Source organism: Chiloscyllium plagiosum, unplaced genomic scaffold, assembly GCF_037043375.1.
Source record: "Chiloscyllium plagiosum isolate Xiang-an unplaced genomic scaffold, Cpla_swu_hap1 HiC_scaffold_3, whole genome shotgun sequence".
Taxonomy (NCBI): Eukaryota; Metazoa; Chordata; class Chondrichthyes; order Orectolobiformes; family Hemiscylliidae; genus Chiloscyllium; species Chiloscyllium plagiosum.
Window position 1 is genome coordinate 66,047,121 of NW_028270141.1, and position 17,888 is coordinate 66,065,008.

Consider the following 17,888-nt stretch of genomic DNA (forward strand, 5'->3'; position numbering starts at 1 on the left):
CGTGAGTTGAAAAGAGGTTAGAAGAATGTGACTGCCCTTGACCCCAGGCAAAATTCATGTCAATGGGAATCAGTGGGGAAGCTCTCCACTGGTCATACTTGGCACACAGGAAGATGATTGTGATGGTAGAAGGTCAATTGTCTTGGCTCAAGGACATCTCTGCAAGAGTTTCTCAGGGTGATGTCCTTGGTCCAAGCATCTTTATCTGCTTCATCAATGACCTTCTCTTCATCAGAAATGGGAGATTCATTGATGACTGCATAATGTTCAGCATTATTCACAATTCCTCAGATGCAAATTCTTTTCCATCCAGATAACTGCCAAATAAAATTTGCATTACTTCAGGTGCCAGGCAATGACCATCTCAAACTGGAGACAATCTAAATATTGTCCTTTGAAATTCAATAGCATTACCGTCACTGAAGTCCTCACTGTCAACATCCTAAGGGTTACCATTGACCAAAAACGAAACTGAACCAGCCATATAAATCCTGTGACTACAAGATTATGTCAGAGACCAGGAATTCTGTGGCGAGTAACTTACCTCCCCATACACTACCCACTATCTACAAGGCACAAGTCAGGAGTGTGATAAATAGTCCTCACTTGCTTGCATTGATGGAGCTCTAAAAACACTCAAGAAGCTCAATGCCTCCCCGGGTAAAGCAGCCCTCTTGATTGGCACTGTAAGATACAATGGCAGCAGTCTGTAAATGATGCACTGCAGTAACTCACAAAGACGTCTTAGACAATATCTTCCAAACCTATCATCTCTATCACCTAGAAAGTCAGGACAGCAGGTGCATGGTAACTCTGCAACCTGCAAGATCCTCTCCGAGCCACAACACTATCCTGGCTTGGAAGTATATCTCCATTCCTTCATAGTCAAAAATCCTGCAACTCTCTTCCTAACAGCATTGTGAATATTTCTACAGTCCAAGAACTAAATCACCTTCTCCAGGACATCAGAAATGGGCAATAAATGCTGAGTTCACCCTTACTACTCACTTTCTATGAATACATTAAAAAAAATTCAGCTCTTCTTTTAAAGAACAATTACAAAACCACAATTTGGAAATATGTCTTTCGAACCTTTATGGATGCAGCCCAGAAACACCTTAAATTTCATTATTCCACTACATATCACATAGAACAATGCTGATTCACTAAATGCAGGACACAAGCTGCGCTTATTTAAGTTGAAAATAATTGCTCTCTAAAGGACAGGGTGGATCTCTCAACAAATTCATTTCAATGCAACTCAGCTGGCCTCAGAGGTGATCATTTGTGGCTCACGGAGAGACGAACAAAACAAGTGGAAAGAAAAACAAATCTACTGCACAAATAGACATTTCTAAGTGCTAGGAATATAAATCTGTGGTCACAGAACCTAAAGGGAGAAGAAAAACAGCAGATGAGAAGTTAAAACAGACCAGTATTTGGATCAAAATGTCTGTCTTCAGGTTGACACTCAAATGAAAATACATTGTACAACTTTTAAGCTCTAATTTAACAGCATTCAGATATCTTAAACTGTTTTTCCACAATTATATGGCAAGTTTCTACGCAATACAGAGCAATTCACATTTCAGGATTGTAAACACAACAACACAACTTTCTTCTAGTCAGTTATTATCAGCTGAATCAAGACAAGATGAATAAGATCAAACAGCTCAAAAACAGAAATTGTTGGAAAAGCTCAGCAGGTCTGGCAGTATCTGTCAAAACGTCTGAGAAAGGGTCACTTGACCCAAAACGTTAACTCTGATTTCTCTTCACAGATGCTGCCAGACCTGTTGAGCTTTTCCTGCAATTTCTATTTTTGTCTCTGATTTCCAGCATCAGCAGTTCATTCAATTTTTTTTACAAAGATCAAACAGCTGACAGCTCTGGGATGGACGTTCTGTACAAAACAAAATCCTCAAAAGTATAACATTGTTTGATTTAAATAGTCACTGAGACTAAAAAAATGCATAAAATAAAATACATAAAATAAAAAATACATAAATACAAAAAGTTTTTTAAAAGTATAAACTTAGTTAATCTTTATGTTCACCAAGCTGAAAGTTTTCACTTTCAGTTTTAGTGTGAGAAGTGGCAGATGGAGTTTAATTCAGATAAATGCGAGGTGCTGCACTTTGGGAAAGCAAATCTTAGCAGGTCTTATACACTTAATGGTAAGGTCCTCGGGAGTGTTGCTGAACAAAGAGACCTTGGAGTGCAGGTTCATAGCTCCTTGAAAGTGGAGCTGCAGGTAGATAGGATATTGAAGAAGGCGTTTGATATGCTTTCCTTTATTGGTCAGAGTATTGAGTACAGGAGTTGGGATGTCATGTTGTGGCTGTACAGGACATTGGTTAGGCCACTGTTGGAATATTGCGTGCAATTCTGGCCTCCTTCCTATCGGAAAGATGTTGCGAAACATGAAAGGGCTCAGAAAAGATTTACAAGGATGTTGCCAGGATTGGAGGATCTGAGCTACAGGGAGAGGCTGAACAGGCTGGGGCTGTTTTCCCTGGAGCATTGGAGGCTGAGGGGTAACATTATAGAGGTTTACAAAATTATGAGGGGCATGGATAGGGCAAACAGGCAAAGTCATTTCCCTGGGGCGTGGGAGTCCAGAACTAGACGGCATAGGTTTAGGGTGAGAGGGGAATGATATAAAAGAGAACTAAGGGGCAACATTTTCACACAGAGGGTGGTACATGTATGGAATGAGCTGCCAGAGAAAGTGGTAGAGGCTGGTACAAATGCGAAATTTAAGAGGCATTTGGATGGGTATGATTAGATTAGATTAGATTACTTACAGTGTGGAAACAGGCCCTTCGGCCCAACAAGTCCACACCGCCCCACCGAAGTGCAACCCACCCATACCCCTACATTTACCCCTTACCTAACACTACGGGCAATTTTGCATGGCCAATTCACCTGACCTGCACATCTTTGGACTGTGGGAGGAAACCGGAGCACCCGGAGGAAACCCACGCAGACACGGGGAGAACGTGCAAACTCCACACAGTCAGTCGCCTGAGGCGGATATTGAACCCGGGTCTCTGGCGCTGTGAGGCAGCAGTGCCAACCACTGTGCCACCGTGCCGCCCATATGAATAGGAAGGGTTTGGAAGGATATAGGCCGGGTGCTGGCAGGTGGGACTAGATTGGGTTGGGATATCTGGTCGGCATGGACAGGTTGGACTGAAGGGTCTGTTTCCATGCTGTACATCTCTATGACTCTATGACTCCAGTGTACTTCCCCTTTCATATATTGTACTGTTACAGTCTTCCTTCTTTGCTCCCACAACAAAACATTCACAGTTAATGATTTGGAGATGCCGGTGTTGGACTGGGGTAGTGGCTGATGAAGAACCGTCGCTCCGAAAGCTAGTGTGCTTCCAATTAAACCTGTTGGACTATAACCTGGTGTTGTGTGATTTTTAACTTTTCACAGTTAATATAATGATAATTAGTTCAGCATCCAAACCAAATCTATTGTTTCCTCTTACTTATTTAAAGTTGCATTATTTTATTCTGGCCTCTTTCCTTCATTGTATCTGGTGATCCAAGAAGAATGTGTCTTCCTACCGAATTGCTTGCAATTCCCAGAGTGTAAATCAGTTTACATAAATAATAAATAATAAACAATAATGATCCCTGAATCATTTCCTGTGCACATCACTTAAAGATGCAACAGATCAAAACTAAAGACAATAGAATTTGTGAAGTACATGCAAACACAATCATAGAATGATACAATGCAACATGAAGCCATTCAGCCCATTGCACTACTCACAAACTATATTGATGTCTTAGACAAAGAGACCAAGTGTAATATCACTGATGATATAGTTAGGTGGGAATGAAGGCTATCAAAAGGACTAAAAGAGGTTACAAAGAGAATTGAACAGGTTAAATAAGTGCCTACCAATGTTGAAAATGAAGTATAACATGGGAAAGTGTGAGATTATCCACATTTGGAGTGTTCCTACTCCTGGACTGAGAGACCCAGGTCCAAGTTCCAACTGTTCCTGAGATGTGTCATTACAACTCTGAATATATTTCCATTAAAAGTGCTTTTTATGAATTCACCTAATGTACAGAGGAAATATTTGACATAGGTTGATGCTAGTGATGCTAGAGCACCATCCAGTACCACATTTAGTTGTTCATGTTGGACGAGCATGACAAGTATAAAAAGTATAATCTACTCATTTGCAATTATGCCATCAATGAAAATCTTTCTTTGAAGAGCACCATTATCACAAGACAGTGTTTCATAGACTTTTAAGTTTTGAAAAATACTTAAAACAAAAATTACTTTATGACAATGCAGAAATAATGCCAATACACAGATTACAATCTGATGGAAAATAAGGAAGGTTTAACAAAGGCATTTTATTAAAGAAGTATTATCTCTCTCTAAATATAACCTGCTGTTGAATACTGATTGTCCCATATTAGATACATTCGGCTCTGGTGAAAGCCATTAAAAAGATCTATATTCTCATGCTACTGTTAGGAGTCAAAATTCAAATGCAAATGTTCCATATTGGTCAAATTAACTGTATCCAAAAGAATCCAGTTTAATGTGAAATCTGCCATTTCCTAATGCAATATAATTGGAATTTGATCAGTATACCATGGGTTATTCGTCAGTCTTGAAACCAGACAGAGTCTGACACACGTCAAGGCAAAGGTGCTGTGAGCACAAACAGTACTTTGTGATTATGACTGTACCTAAATCTGACTGCGTTTGGAATAAAATGACCTGAACTGCATTCAGTCATTAATAGGAATGGGCAAAGGGTCACATAGTCATAGTTCACTACAATCTGTGCTGTGATCTGTGGTGTTATTTTTATTATAATCTATTATTGCCCTTAAACCATTAACTTGGGCATTTGCCAATGGCTTGTAACATGCCAACATCTATGTCTAAGGCTAATCCAATTATGACCCAGGTATGCCTATCATAGTGAATCATATTCAACGCAACTTATTTTTGACTCCATACTTTTATTAGAATTTAGAAAGCATCAACGAGCCACATCTTCAGATCTTAACTTTAACTTGATTGCATGATTTATTTTAAAATGAAGTGCCAAAAGATTAATATGACTACTACAAAAAATGGAGCTATTTTAGTTCATTTATAAAAATAATACTGTAATTTTGACATGAACAAAATTGTCACCTTCCATGGTGGGAATAAAATGGATGGGCATGAGGCAGCTGCCTGGCCTGCTGCGCTTTTCCAGCAACACATTTTTAAGCTCTGATCTCCAGCATCTGCAGTCCTCACTTTCTCTCTGTTGAGAGATTCAGTCTTTTTCAGAGCCCAAGAAATGATAGCATTGAAATCTTCCCTGTTACTGCTTAGTTCTTCTATGAAACGCAAGGTGGAATGTCCATGCCAAATTTTTGACAATCGGGAAATGTAAAATAGTTATACACTTTAATACACAATTCCAAGCTTACTCCAATAATATGCTAGCATAGTGAATGTAAAATTGGCTGCCTGCCATATTTAAATAAATAAATAAATAAATAGGAGTCATTCAGGCACGTTCACAAGCTATCATCCTGAATAATATGCCGGCCAGTCCAAAATATGGTTGGCATAAGAAGTTGGACAAAGGCGGGCACAGAATGTTTAATTACCATTGTGAGAAAAGGCAGGAAGGGACAGCACATCATTTTGGGAGGTGCCCTGCACATACCAGAGGTATCCACACCACCAAGATGTCACCACCTAACAGATCCTGGCCTCGTGTCTCCCTCTCCTGCTTGTTTGGATACCCTTTATGTGCTAACATCCTATGACTTAACTTTTCAGGTCAGCCATGATCCTCTACAGCTTCTTCCTGTACTCCTGGCAGTGCACATCTCTGAACTCTGCAGTTCCCCAGGGCAGGACTTCTTCCTAAGCAATGGAAATCTCACCGTTTAAAAATCTAGCTCACCTCCAGCATATTGTGGCTATGGAGAAGGCTTTCTCACTGCTTTCCATACCATGGGGTTGGGTGTTGAGCAGTCTGAGAACGTCAACATATTTCTGTTCTTCTGATCAAAAACTTAGAATCAAGTACTGCATATACACTAAGAAAGGATGTCATGTTACTATATTTATAATTAATTGTGGTTCAGGTTTATCATTTAATTGTGACCCAGGGTCATTCATACAGGTATTGTCAAACTGTTTTAAAAGAAAATGCTTCATATTTAATTTTAGAGTAGGCAATTATAATGTTGCAAGACAGACAAGTCATAACTCTTAAGGGTTTTAATAATTAGAACATTTATCTGGACGGGTACATAAGTAAGAAGGGTTTAGAGGGATATGGGCCAAATACTGGTAAATGGGACTAGAATGATTTTGGATATCTGGTCAGTATGGACAAGTTGGACTGAAGGGTGTATTTCTGTGCTGTACATCTATATGACTCTATGAATCTAAGTTACTATTGTTATTTCTGTTTCATCAAAAATGCACTAGGATAATAAATTTGCAGAGGGACAGGCGTTTGTGCCTCTATAAAGAGCACCACTATGATCAATATAACTCTGGCATGGAAGTGGACTTCCTTTTCATATTATTGGTATTGGTTGTAATATGTGACCAGCGTAGAAGTCAGTCAGATATACTTTTAAGAAACTAGAATGCCTAAGTTATCATGGCAAATGGTGAGTATTTAATTTACCACAGATGCTGAGTTTCACACTCAAGAGAAAACACAAGTTTATTTTCACGAATTACAAAATTGTGTCATTTAAAGCAAATTTAAGCTTTTATAAATAGGCTAACAAAAATATTCTAGTTCTTTTAGTTTATTATCTTTTAATTCATACAGACTGTCAAATTTGGTTTGAAGCATATTTTCAGAAAATCACAGACACTTTGGGATGGATATATATCCATTGAACCATCAGATAATAATTTAACCATGATGCTAAGAGTTCTAAAATAGCTACCATAATTTTACCTGAACAAAATAGCTAGAAGATAAGTATTATAATAAACCAGGAGACAACTGGTGCAATGGCTATGTAACTGAACTGATATTCCAAAGGTCCAGGCTAAAGCTCTGAGGCAGCGGATTCAACTCCCATCAAGGTGGATGGTGAAATTTAAATTCAAAATTAAATTTGGAATATAAAGCTAGGCTCAATTAATAGTTATCACAAAACTATCATCAGTTATTAGCAAAATCCATCTTGTTCCCTAATGCTTTTCAGAGAAGGAAATCTACCATCCTTGCCTGGTTAGCTAAGTGTTACGCCAGACCCACAACAATTCGGTCAATTCTCAACTGCCCTCAGTATTGGGCATAGCAAGTTACTCAATGCAAGCAAAATTAGTGGTGGAAAACAAATGCTGGCTTTGCCAGTATAATCTATGAAAGAATTCTTTAAAATAATCAAAGTTGTAATTTTAAAGCTGGCCAAGACATCTTTTCTAGATGCATTGTGAATGATAACGCATTTCTGCTGGAAATGTTGTGTTTGATGACTTTTCTTTTAAATTATTCCTTTTTCCAATCCATAAATGAAAATTGTCTCTTGTTCGTATTTGTTTTTTAACATGTTTTTAGAAGAGTAAGGGGACATCTCACAGATATATATAAAACCCTCATGGCACTGGACAAGCTAGATGTAGGAAAAATACTCCAATATTAGCAGAATGTCCAGTGTTAAGGGTCATAGTCTAAAAATAAGTGGTAACCCATTCAGGACAGAGATGAGGAAGAATTTCTTCACTCAGAGAGTTGTGAACCTGTGGAATTCTTTACCATAGAAAGCTGTTGGGGCCAGTTTGTTAGATATATTCAAGAGGGAGCTAGATATGGGCCTTGAGGCTAAAAGGATCAAGGGATATGGAGAGAAAGTGGGAGTGAAAACTGAAATTGCAAAATCAGCCATGATCATATTGAATGGTGGTGCAGGCTCAGAGAACCAAATGCCCTACTCCTGCACCTATTTTCTACATTTCTATGTATAAACTTCATCTTTGAAGGAAATTATCAAGTAGCTAGATCTTGAGAATTACTTACATTAATTTGTAGGTATAGATTCCCACTTGGAAATGCCCATGCTTATTATGCAAAACTGTGGTTGAACTTCAAAAGTTTACATAGGTCTAACACCTCATTGTCAACTTAAATGGTATCAATGCAGACATCATCTTCATTCTCCATATTGTCATACCAGAGAACCACAAATGACTTATGTGACACAATACCTCTTAAGGGCCCTCTGGATTAGGGACAGATCAATTGCCATCCAGGTTTCTTTGGTCTACTAAGCAATAAGCAATAGTTTCTTCTAGATGACCAATAGATAAGTTTCAGGGTAGATAGAAATACTTGCTCCACTTTTGATGCACCTGCAGTTTAAATAATCTGCTACAACTGAAATCCATAATTTGCAACTGGCCAGTCATGTACCTAGTGTGGTCAGACAGACCACTCAAAATGATGGACTTCTGAGAAAAGGGACAATAAATGAGGCATGCTGGGAAAATGAGGCAAGCCTTGGCCAAAAGTGACTGCTCAAAGACTCTGAAATAAACAAACTGCAGAATCCAGACAAGCTGCAGCTACAGATAGACAGTACACAATTGACCCAACAGCTGCAGACCATAGAACATGCACTTGAATTTGAACTGAATGGAATCCACCTAAACGCTAACCCCAGGATAATCCGAAACACCGAATTATTAACCAGACAAAGGGGCATTTCACACTCTTATTTGGAAAGTGCTACCGAACCTACGTGCGCCTAACACCTCCAGGAATGGATGCCTAAGGATCACCTTGCAATTGTCACGTCAACACCTGTTTGGGTCCGATCGATCAGGGTGACCGAGCCTTAACTGATCTATTGGTGAACATTGCAGCCCCTCCTAAAAGGGCATAAAGACTCCTAAGTATAAGAATAGCTGCAACACCACCTCAGGGTGGAAACTTGAGACCAACCACCGTGAAGAGAAGACACCCCTGAGACCAGCAGGAGAAGACAACCAGACAATCATTGCCACAAAGATCAGCAGAAGGCCAAGATCTAGTGTGATGGCATATGGTCATTGAGATTAAATTAAAGTACAAGATAGTTGATTAGATTTATAGTGTAAATTGTTAGTTTGTAGTGTATTGTTATTATAATATTAATTGTGTTAAATAAATAAATATGATTGTTTATTACTATTAAGCATTGACTCACAGTTTCTTTGCTGGATACAAGAGGTAAAACACACTGTGTGGCAGGCACAACACCAGGAAAAAGTCAATATCTGTGCATTAATGTTTTAAACTCAGAACAATAGAGTGAAAAATTCTGCCTTTACAAGATTAGCAAGAAACTCAACTCAGGTGATTAACTTGTTAGGTATTACTCTTTGCACATTATTGCATCTGTTCCTGGAAAGAAACTCATTGGCTCCAATTCCAAATGTACTTGGGCAAAAGGCCTATGTAAACCTTGTCAGGATACCAAACTTACCGGACTGGCCCAACTTAGTCTGTACCAGTGATTCCAAGGAAAGCTATTTTATTTATACATACATAAAGCTATTTTATTCATTCATAAAGCTTACAGAATGTATCATTTTGGGTAGGTGTTTTGTCTTGAAAATTACAGTACTCAATTACAGTATATTGTAATGTTATTTACTCAGATTCCTATTTATATCACAGGTCTGGAAAAGAGGAGTCTACATGCTGACATAAAGTGTTCCAATATTACTTCTTGCTAAACCTGTAATAATGATACAATAATAAACATTAATCTTTGCTATTGAGCAACAGTCAGCAGCAATGACATAGATAACGCCAACATAAAAGCAGCAACAGTTAATCAAATTGCATTTCGACCAGGCATAACTTAGAGTAACACTGAATATACAGTCTAACTTTTGGAGTTCTGGTCAAAGTTGCCATCAGAAAAACCATCATTCATGTAGCACAGGAGACTGATTATAGAGTCATAGAGATGTACAGCATGGAAACAGACCCTTCGGTCCTACCCGTCCATGCCGACCAGATATCCCAACCCAATTTAGTCCCACCTGCCAGCACCCGGCTACATCCCTCCAAACCCTTCCTATTCATATATCCATCCAAGTGCCTCTTAAATGTTGCAATTGTACCAGCCTCCACCACTTCTTCTGGCAGCTCATTCCATTTACGTACCATCCTATGTGTAAAAAAGTTGCCCCGTAGGTCTCTTTTACATCTTTCCCCTCTCACCCTAAACCTATGCCCTCTAGTTCTGGACTCCCCCACCCCAGGGAAATGACTTTGCCTATTTACCCTATCCATGCCCCTCATAATTTTGTAAACCTCGATAAACTAATGGGCAGCATGATGGCTCAGTGGTTAGCACTGCTGCTTCACAGCACCATGGTCCCAGGTTCAATTCCAGCCTCGGGCGACTTTCTGTGTGCAGTTTGCACATTCTCCCCTTGTCTGTGTGGGTTTCCTCTGGGTGCTCCGGTTTCCCCCCCACAGTCCAAAAATGTGCAGGCCAGGTGAATTGGCCATGCTACATTGCCCATTGGATAGGTGCATTAGTCAGAGGGAAGTGGGTTACTCTTTGGAGGGTAGGTGTGGACTGGTTGGGCCAAAGGGCCTGTTTCCACACTATAGGGAATCTAAGGTCACCTCTCAGCCTCTGACGCTCCAGGGAAAACAGCCCCAGCCTGTTCAGCCTCTCCCTATAGCTCAAATCCTCCAACCCTGGCAACATCCTTGTAAATCTTTTCTGAACCCTTTCAAGTTTCACAACATCTTTCCGATAGGAAGGAGACCAGAATTGCATGTTTTGGTATTTACTGTTACATAATTATTTTGAAAGAAATACTTTACACTTAAATGTTGAAGATACAATTCACTTTATTTTAATGGGTTCATTAGAAGATATGTTAAAGGCTGAAAGGGTTTATTGTCAGCCGAGGAGCCAGTAAAAGGCTTCATGTTTGAACAGAGCTAATTTCACGGAATTGGTCAGTTAACTTGAAATTGCTTCACTGAGATGGGAAATTCAGCCTACCTCTCAATGTACCAAGGACTATTTCAACAAAATGAAAATATTACTGTGACTTTTTTGTGAATTCTACTAAAAACAACACTGGAAATAATACTCATCCTGGAATTCACAGGGCCTAGAATGCACTCCCAAAATCTGGAACTCATTTTGAATCAAAATTTTTTACATATTTCATGTAGTGTTCACTTGGGAGCTAAAAATGTTCACTCAACCCAGGAACAAAAATAGATTATTTTATTTTTGGGATGTAATAGCCTTACATTTAGAGCTTAAATCCTTATTTGGATGCGTATTTCAATATGGCAAAGAATTTAGGAGAAAATGAAAATAAACCTAATTCTACAGTTAGTTATTGGAATTTTAAATTGTTTTAAACAAACAACAGAATCTATACTCACAACTATAATAACTGTAAATAGATGAGTGCTTTATGTGGATTTTTATATGTTACGGTATATTTGCATTTTTTAAAAATAAGATGTGCTGAATTGTTTTTAAATTCTTTAAAGTTGCATCATGTGTCATACTGCAGAAACAAAGTGAAGAATTACACCCTACACAGAGGTTGTATCTGCTGGATTGTTGGACAGTAAACCTTGCGGAACGATAGAAGCGTTCTGCACTACATCCAAAAATAGCACAGGGTCAGTAGTTTTCCTCAATGTGTTATAAATAGTACATTGTTTACATGTACTTTATATTGTACCTTGTCTGATTGTGCTATAAATTTACTTTGTCATTTGGAGGAACAACTCCACATTGCAACTGCAGGCTCAAGCTTCCGTTAACAAAACTGTAAAGTATTATTGTCAGGGAGTCATAAGATTTCAAACATAAAATGGAAACATTTCTTTTAAGCAGAAATCATTGCATTTTTAGTTTTTTTTGTGTAGTGCTGAAACAAAACATAAACTTGACATTCAATTTTCAGTGACTGAGATGGAATTTGGTATAGCACATTGGGATAGTAAGTGCCTTGATAGATCAGATGGATTACTCAACAGTTTCCAAATGTTTGCTATAAATCAGTCTTGATTGGTTAGCAGTCTTTATTTCTGAAATGTTTAGCAGTGTGTTCTTCTTTGCAGAACACCATTTGCAGGGTAGGGGCTGGTAGCACGACTTAGCAAAGACGAAAAATTCAAATATTTAAACAGATCAACATACGATTATGCAAAATTTACACCACAGGTAGCTGTACAATCAGCCAACCGGACAATGCTGACATTTATTCTGAACAACGTTCCTCCCTACTTCATTTAACCTTATATGCTTACCGAGTTCACCTTCCCCATAAATGCACCCAAGCCATTCATCTCATCTACTCCGTGCGGTTGCAAGTTCAACATTTTAACCTCTCTTCAGGTAATCAATTCAAAGACCACTTTAATGCTGCAGTTAACACCCCCAGAAAAGCACTTGATAAACAGTCTGTCAATGGCCTGTTGGAAGATTGGTAGTTTATATCAAAACTCCTGACTTCAGAAAATCTTCATTGGATTACACGATTCTTCCTTATGTTCCAATAGCATTTATCAATAAAATCTTTATCATTTCCGCACCCGGTAATAAACAGAACGTTTTGTCTTAAGATCATCTGACGCACTGATAACAACTATATAAACAACGCCAGAACACTTGATTTCAAACTCAACTGCACTCATATTACCAATGGCCATACATACCTTTGCTTGTTCTTCTTCAAAAACAGACTGATGTACGTTACAGGCAAAGAGTGAGGTCGGGAGATCGTTGAAGTCGGTTATCTCGTCGAAGTCTTCCTGCGAGAGGATGTGATCATTTGGATCGCGAAAGTCTGCAGCCCCAAGTAGGAAAAAATTGCAGGCAGTAGCTCTTTCGCTGAACCGTTTCAGGTTCCTCATGCCAGCGAGCGGATCGTCTCCTCTCATCCTGGAAAACACAGTACACGATAAGTGCAGTCTTGCACCGACTGGTAAAATAACATCGCTTGAATGGGAAATGCCTTATATATGAGAGATAACAAATGATCAACCTCCAATGGCACGCACTTCATGTTATTCTAGGAACTGGTGCACTGTTTGCTATTTGCCAATCTTGAAACAGCGTTATTTCCACAATGTCTAAACAAAACTGATCATAATGAGAAAAAGGCATCACAAAAACTGCACCTAAATGTTTCACTTGTGGCAGTGTTGCAAATTGCATTCCTGATCTATTTCCTACGTATTGATTTTACCCTTAAAAAAACCCCGAAAAATAAATTTAAAATAAAAACACGATGAAACTAGTTATTATCATTAAACAGCTGGAACCCCCTTATCCGATTGATGTGCTGACACCGCGCCGTTATTAACATAATCCCATCGGAGTCGGTGCAGTGCGCACCGTTGCAAATCTTGAACCTTTGGGATATGAAGCTGACAGTCTGGCAGAGCTGATGAGAATGAAATATTGTCACCTCGGCCATAGACTCCAGCCTTCATCAGCTGCAGCAGCCCTGGCTCGGGAGGTGGTACACTCCGTACCTGTGTGTGTTTGTGCCCTCCCTTCGCCCAGCAGTAGCAGCACCTGGAGAGCTCACTGAGCCTGGCCCGACAGCCGGCCACAACACCCATTCACATCTTTCACCCCTGACCCCTCCCCCCCCAAGCCCCTACAACAGCGCCATCCAATCAGAGGAGGCAGGCACCAGCTGGCGCTGATTGACAGGCGCCTCGACCGTTTGGCACATGCGGCGACGGGGACGGGCTGCAAGGGCGGGCCTGCCAGCTGGCGTCGGTTTTGCTGAATTGTGAGCGGTAGGAGGCTCCCGCAGTCAGCACTGGTGCAAAAATTACAGAGTGGAATATTGATGTCGCTGTTTAGGCTGTCTTTTGTCGATTACCCCTAATTGCCCTGAAGAAGGTGGTGCTGAGCAACTTTCCTGAACCACTGTAGTCCAGCTGGTTGTGCACCCACAATGCTGTTAGGGGAAGAGTTCTGGGATTTTGATCCAATAGCAGTGCAGGAACAGTGATATCGTTCCAAGTAACTGATAAATTGTATTCAAGTATTGATAACTTGGAGAGGCATTTGCAAGTTATGGTGGTTACTCGTCTCTGCTGCGTTAGTCCTCATAGATGGTAGAAAGTTGAGAGTTTACAAAATGCTATCGCAAGAGCACTGGTGAGTTACAAATGTGCATCTTGGTTACGTTATAAATTGCAGCACGGATGGAGGTTTTTAATGTTTGGTGGATGGGGTCAAACATCAAATAAATGTTTTATCCTTGACTTGAATTTATTGATTACTGTTACATCCACTCAAGAAAGTTGAGACTATTCCAACAAATTGTTGAGCTGTGCCTTTGGAGATGGCAGCAGGTTTTAGACAGTGAGGAGGTTCCACAACACAATTGCTGGTCTCTGGCCTGTTTTGCAGTCACAGTATTAATATGACTGATCCAGATCAGTTTCTGGTCAATGGAAACTACCTGGATGCGGATACTAGGAAATTGTGATGGAAATGTCATTAAATATCAAGGTGAAGTATTTAGATTCTGTTTCGTTGATAGATAATGATCGTCTGACATCTTGGGGCATGACTGTTGCTTGCATTTGTTAGCTAAAACCTAAATGTTGTTCAGGTCTTATTGCATGAATTGGAGAGTCACAATTTGTACTGAACACTATGCAATAATCAGCATTCATGAAGTAGCTGAAGAATTTGGGCAGAGGACAAGAGTCATAGTCATAAAGAGTTACAGCATGGAAATGGGCCTTTTGGCCTAACCTGCCCATGCTGCCCTGTTTTCACAACTAATCTAGTCCCTGTGTTTGGTCCATGTCCCTGTCCAAATGTTTCTTAAATGACAAAATTGTATTTGCCTCCATCACAATCTCTGGCAGCTTGTACTAGACACTTACCACCCATTATGTGAAAAAAACTAACCTAAGGACCTGGTGCAATGATGTGCTGGGGCTCAGGTGATTGATCTCCAACAAGCACAACCATCCTCCTTTCTCCTATGAGTGAGTCTTACCAATGATGAGAGTCTTCTGCATGATTGCCATTTATTTCAGTTGTACAAAACCTCTTTGATGCCATATTTGGTCAGAAGCTACCTGATGTCAAGGCAATCAATCCAACTCCACCTGTTAGTTCAGTTATTTTGTCCACGTTGCACAAAGTTCATTATCTGACTGGTCCTGGTGGAATTCAAATTGACCACCAGTGAGCAGGTTATTAATGTGTAAGTATCACTTCATAGCACTTTCAATGATACCTTCCATCACTTTACTGAGGATCAGGGGGGCACTGATGTGGCAGTAATTGGCCTGTTTGGATTTAACTTGTTTTTTCTGCACAATACATACATTTGGCTATTTCCCACATTTCTGTGTAGGTGTCGTTGTTGTAGCTGTATAGGAATGGTTGGTTAAAGTGTGGCTAGTTCTGGAGCACAAGAATTCATCATGATTGCTGGATGTTGTTAGGGCCCTTGGCTTTTTCCGTATCCAGTGGCTTCAGCTGTTTCTTGATACCAAGTGAAATGAACCAAATTGACTTAAGACTGGTATCTGTGATGCTGGGGACCAGAGGAGGAGGATGAGTGATTAGCCACTTGGTACTTCTGGTCAAAGATACAAATGCTTCAATATTGTCCTATGCTGGTCTCCCTGATCATTGAAGATGGTATTGTTAATATAATAATATCACATTTGAGCAGTCTCCTTCTCCTAGTTAGTTGATTAATTGATCACCATCATTCACAGATGGATATGGCAGGACTGTAGAACTTTGATCTGATCTTTGGTTGTGGGATCATTAAGCTCTGTATATCACATGTTGCTTTTTCTGTTTGACATGCAGATAGTCCTGTGTTGCAGCTTCAAAACGGTCCCATTTGTAGGTATGCCTGATGCTGTTTCTGGGAGAAGGTGAAGACTGCAGATGCTGGAGATCAGAGTTGAGAGTATAGTGCTGGAAAAGCACAGCAGGTCAGGCAGCATCCGAGGAGCAGGAGAATCGACGTTTTGGGCATAAGCCCTTCATCAGCAATCCTACACTCTTGCCCCTTGATGCTGTTTCTGACATGTCATCCAACAATCTTCTCTGATCCTGGCTGAATTGAAATGGAATACACATTGAATTGACAAATACAGCTTTTTAAAATTCAAAATCTGTTACAGACAAATGAGTGTGATAAAAGGGAATACATCCATCCCTCCTATATCACTTCATAGTATTTATGATTAAAAGTCATATTTTTAAAAAATTTATCATAATTCACCTTCTACCTTAATCCATACCTAAGTCCCAATTATTTATTTTTCTCACTATAAATTTTAACATGAAATTAAAAGTTCAGTGCAATTTACTTCTTAGGTAGCTGTCTGTGAGAATACTTCAATATAATTGGCAGTTTAACCACTTTGTTTACATCATTATTGCTGGAGAGTTTTTTGACTTGGTGACAGATTCACACTGGCATTTGTAAACGGGAGATGCATGCAACAGAAATTGCTAGGTCTTTGTGGATAGCTTTCTTTGAGGTTCGTGGCAATCAACAATTTCTCCAAGCTGTCAAAACAAAAGCAAAGTGGCAATATCTCACTGCATTTTGTTCCACAATTGGTTTGACCTTACCTGCAGACCTGTTATATTCGAGTTTAATATTGGTCTAAAACTTATTGTGTCAATGCAAGCTAAATATAACATTGTGATACCTATATTGCTCATTTATGACTATCCATCCTACTTCAGTATATACATCCACAGTATATACATCTTCACAGAAGAATCCATACCCTCTACTGTTCTTCATCCACAGAAGAATCCATACACCTCTACTGTTCTTCATCCACAGAAGAATCCATACACCTCTACTATTCTTCATCCACAGAAGAATCCATACACTAAACAAACAGTTCTTCCCAGCTATATTGGAAATTAAAGACAGTAAGTACCAAAAACTTTCATGTACTTACCCCCACACACTGGGTTCCTCAACTGTTCCAGAATCTTTCATCGGCCTCCGAAATCAGTCTGGCGCCATTAACCACGCGTCTGCTACAGCGCCCGTGGCAACAATCGCCGCCACGGACCATGACGTCACTTCCGCCCCCACCGACCTTGCAGCCTCCGCAATCGCCGTCCAGACAACCGCCTCCGCGATCGCCGCCCAGACAACCGCCTCCACGATCGCCAGGAAGACCATCGCCGACAGATTCGCGGCCTCCGCGGCTATCGGGAATAACACTGTCGCCACAGCCACTTCCGCCCCCTGGGTTGCCGTCACCGCAGCCACTTCCGCCACCAGTGACATCACTAACCTGCACGACCCAAACGCCGCATGTGTCTCCGCCCCCACGCCGATCTCCGTCACCACACTTAACTCCACCCCCACGCCGATCTCTGTCACCATGCCTAACCCCGCCCCAACGCCGATCTCCGCCCCCACACCTAACCCTGCCCCCACTCCCAGCTCCAGCCCCACACCAGGTCCTAGCTCCCAGCCCTGCCGTGTTTTCACTATCCCTCTAGAACTACCCCTCTCTTAGGATGAAAGATCAGTCCTCAGCAGAGGCCTCACCTTCATTCCACTACGCTCTCGGATTAACGAGTTCAACACGCGGCATGACATCGAACAATTCTTCCGCCGCCTTCGCCTCCGTACCTACTTCTTCAACCAAGATTCTCGTCCACCCTCTGATGACCCCTTCTCCCGCCTCCCACACACCCCATCTACCTGGACACCCCGTGCTGGCCTCTTACCTGCCCTCGATCTCTTCATAGCCGACTGCCGCCGCAACATTAACCGCCTCAACTTCTCCACCCCTCTCACCCACTCCAACCTGTCACCCTCGGAACGTGCAGCCCTCCAC

General features: G+C 40.6%; 1 protein-coding gene across 4 annotated transcripts in view; it reads right to left on the reverse strand.

Annotated features, from left to right (window-relative positions):
* The window catches only part of rcan2 (regulator of calcineurin 2), a 383,573-nt gene extending 369,962 nt beyond the window's left edge, over positions 1–13,611 (reverse strand). Inside the window, exons 1-2 of one of the 4 annotated variants that reach the window (XM_087979972.1) lie at positions 13,548–13,611; positions 12,726–12,951 (exon numbers count right to left, since the gene is read on the reverse strand). In XM_087979972.1, the coding sequence (XP_087836098.1) occupies positions 12,726–12,950 (225 nt within the window). In that variant the 5' untranslated portion in view covers position 12,951; positions 13,548–13,611. Of the gene's footprint in view, positions 1–12,725; positions 12,952–13,407 lie in introns of all 4 variants that reach the window. The other 3 variants (XM_087979968.1, XM_087979975.1, XM_087979967.1) reach the window with 3 other exon arrangements.
* Positions 13,612–17,888: the final 4,277 nt, after the last annotated feature.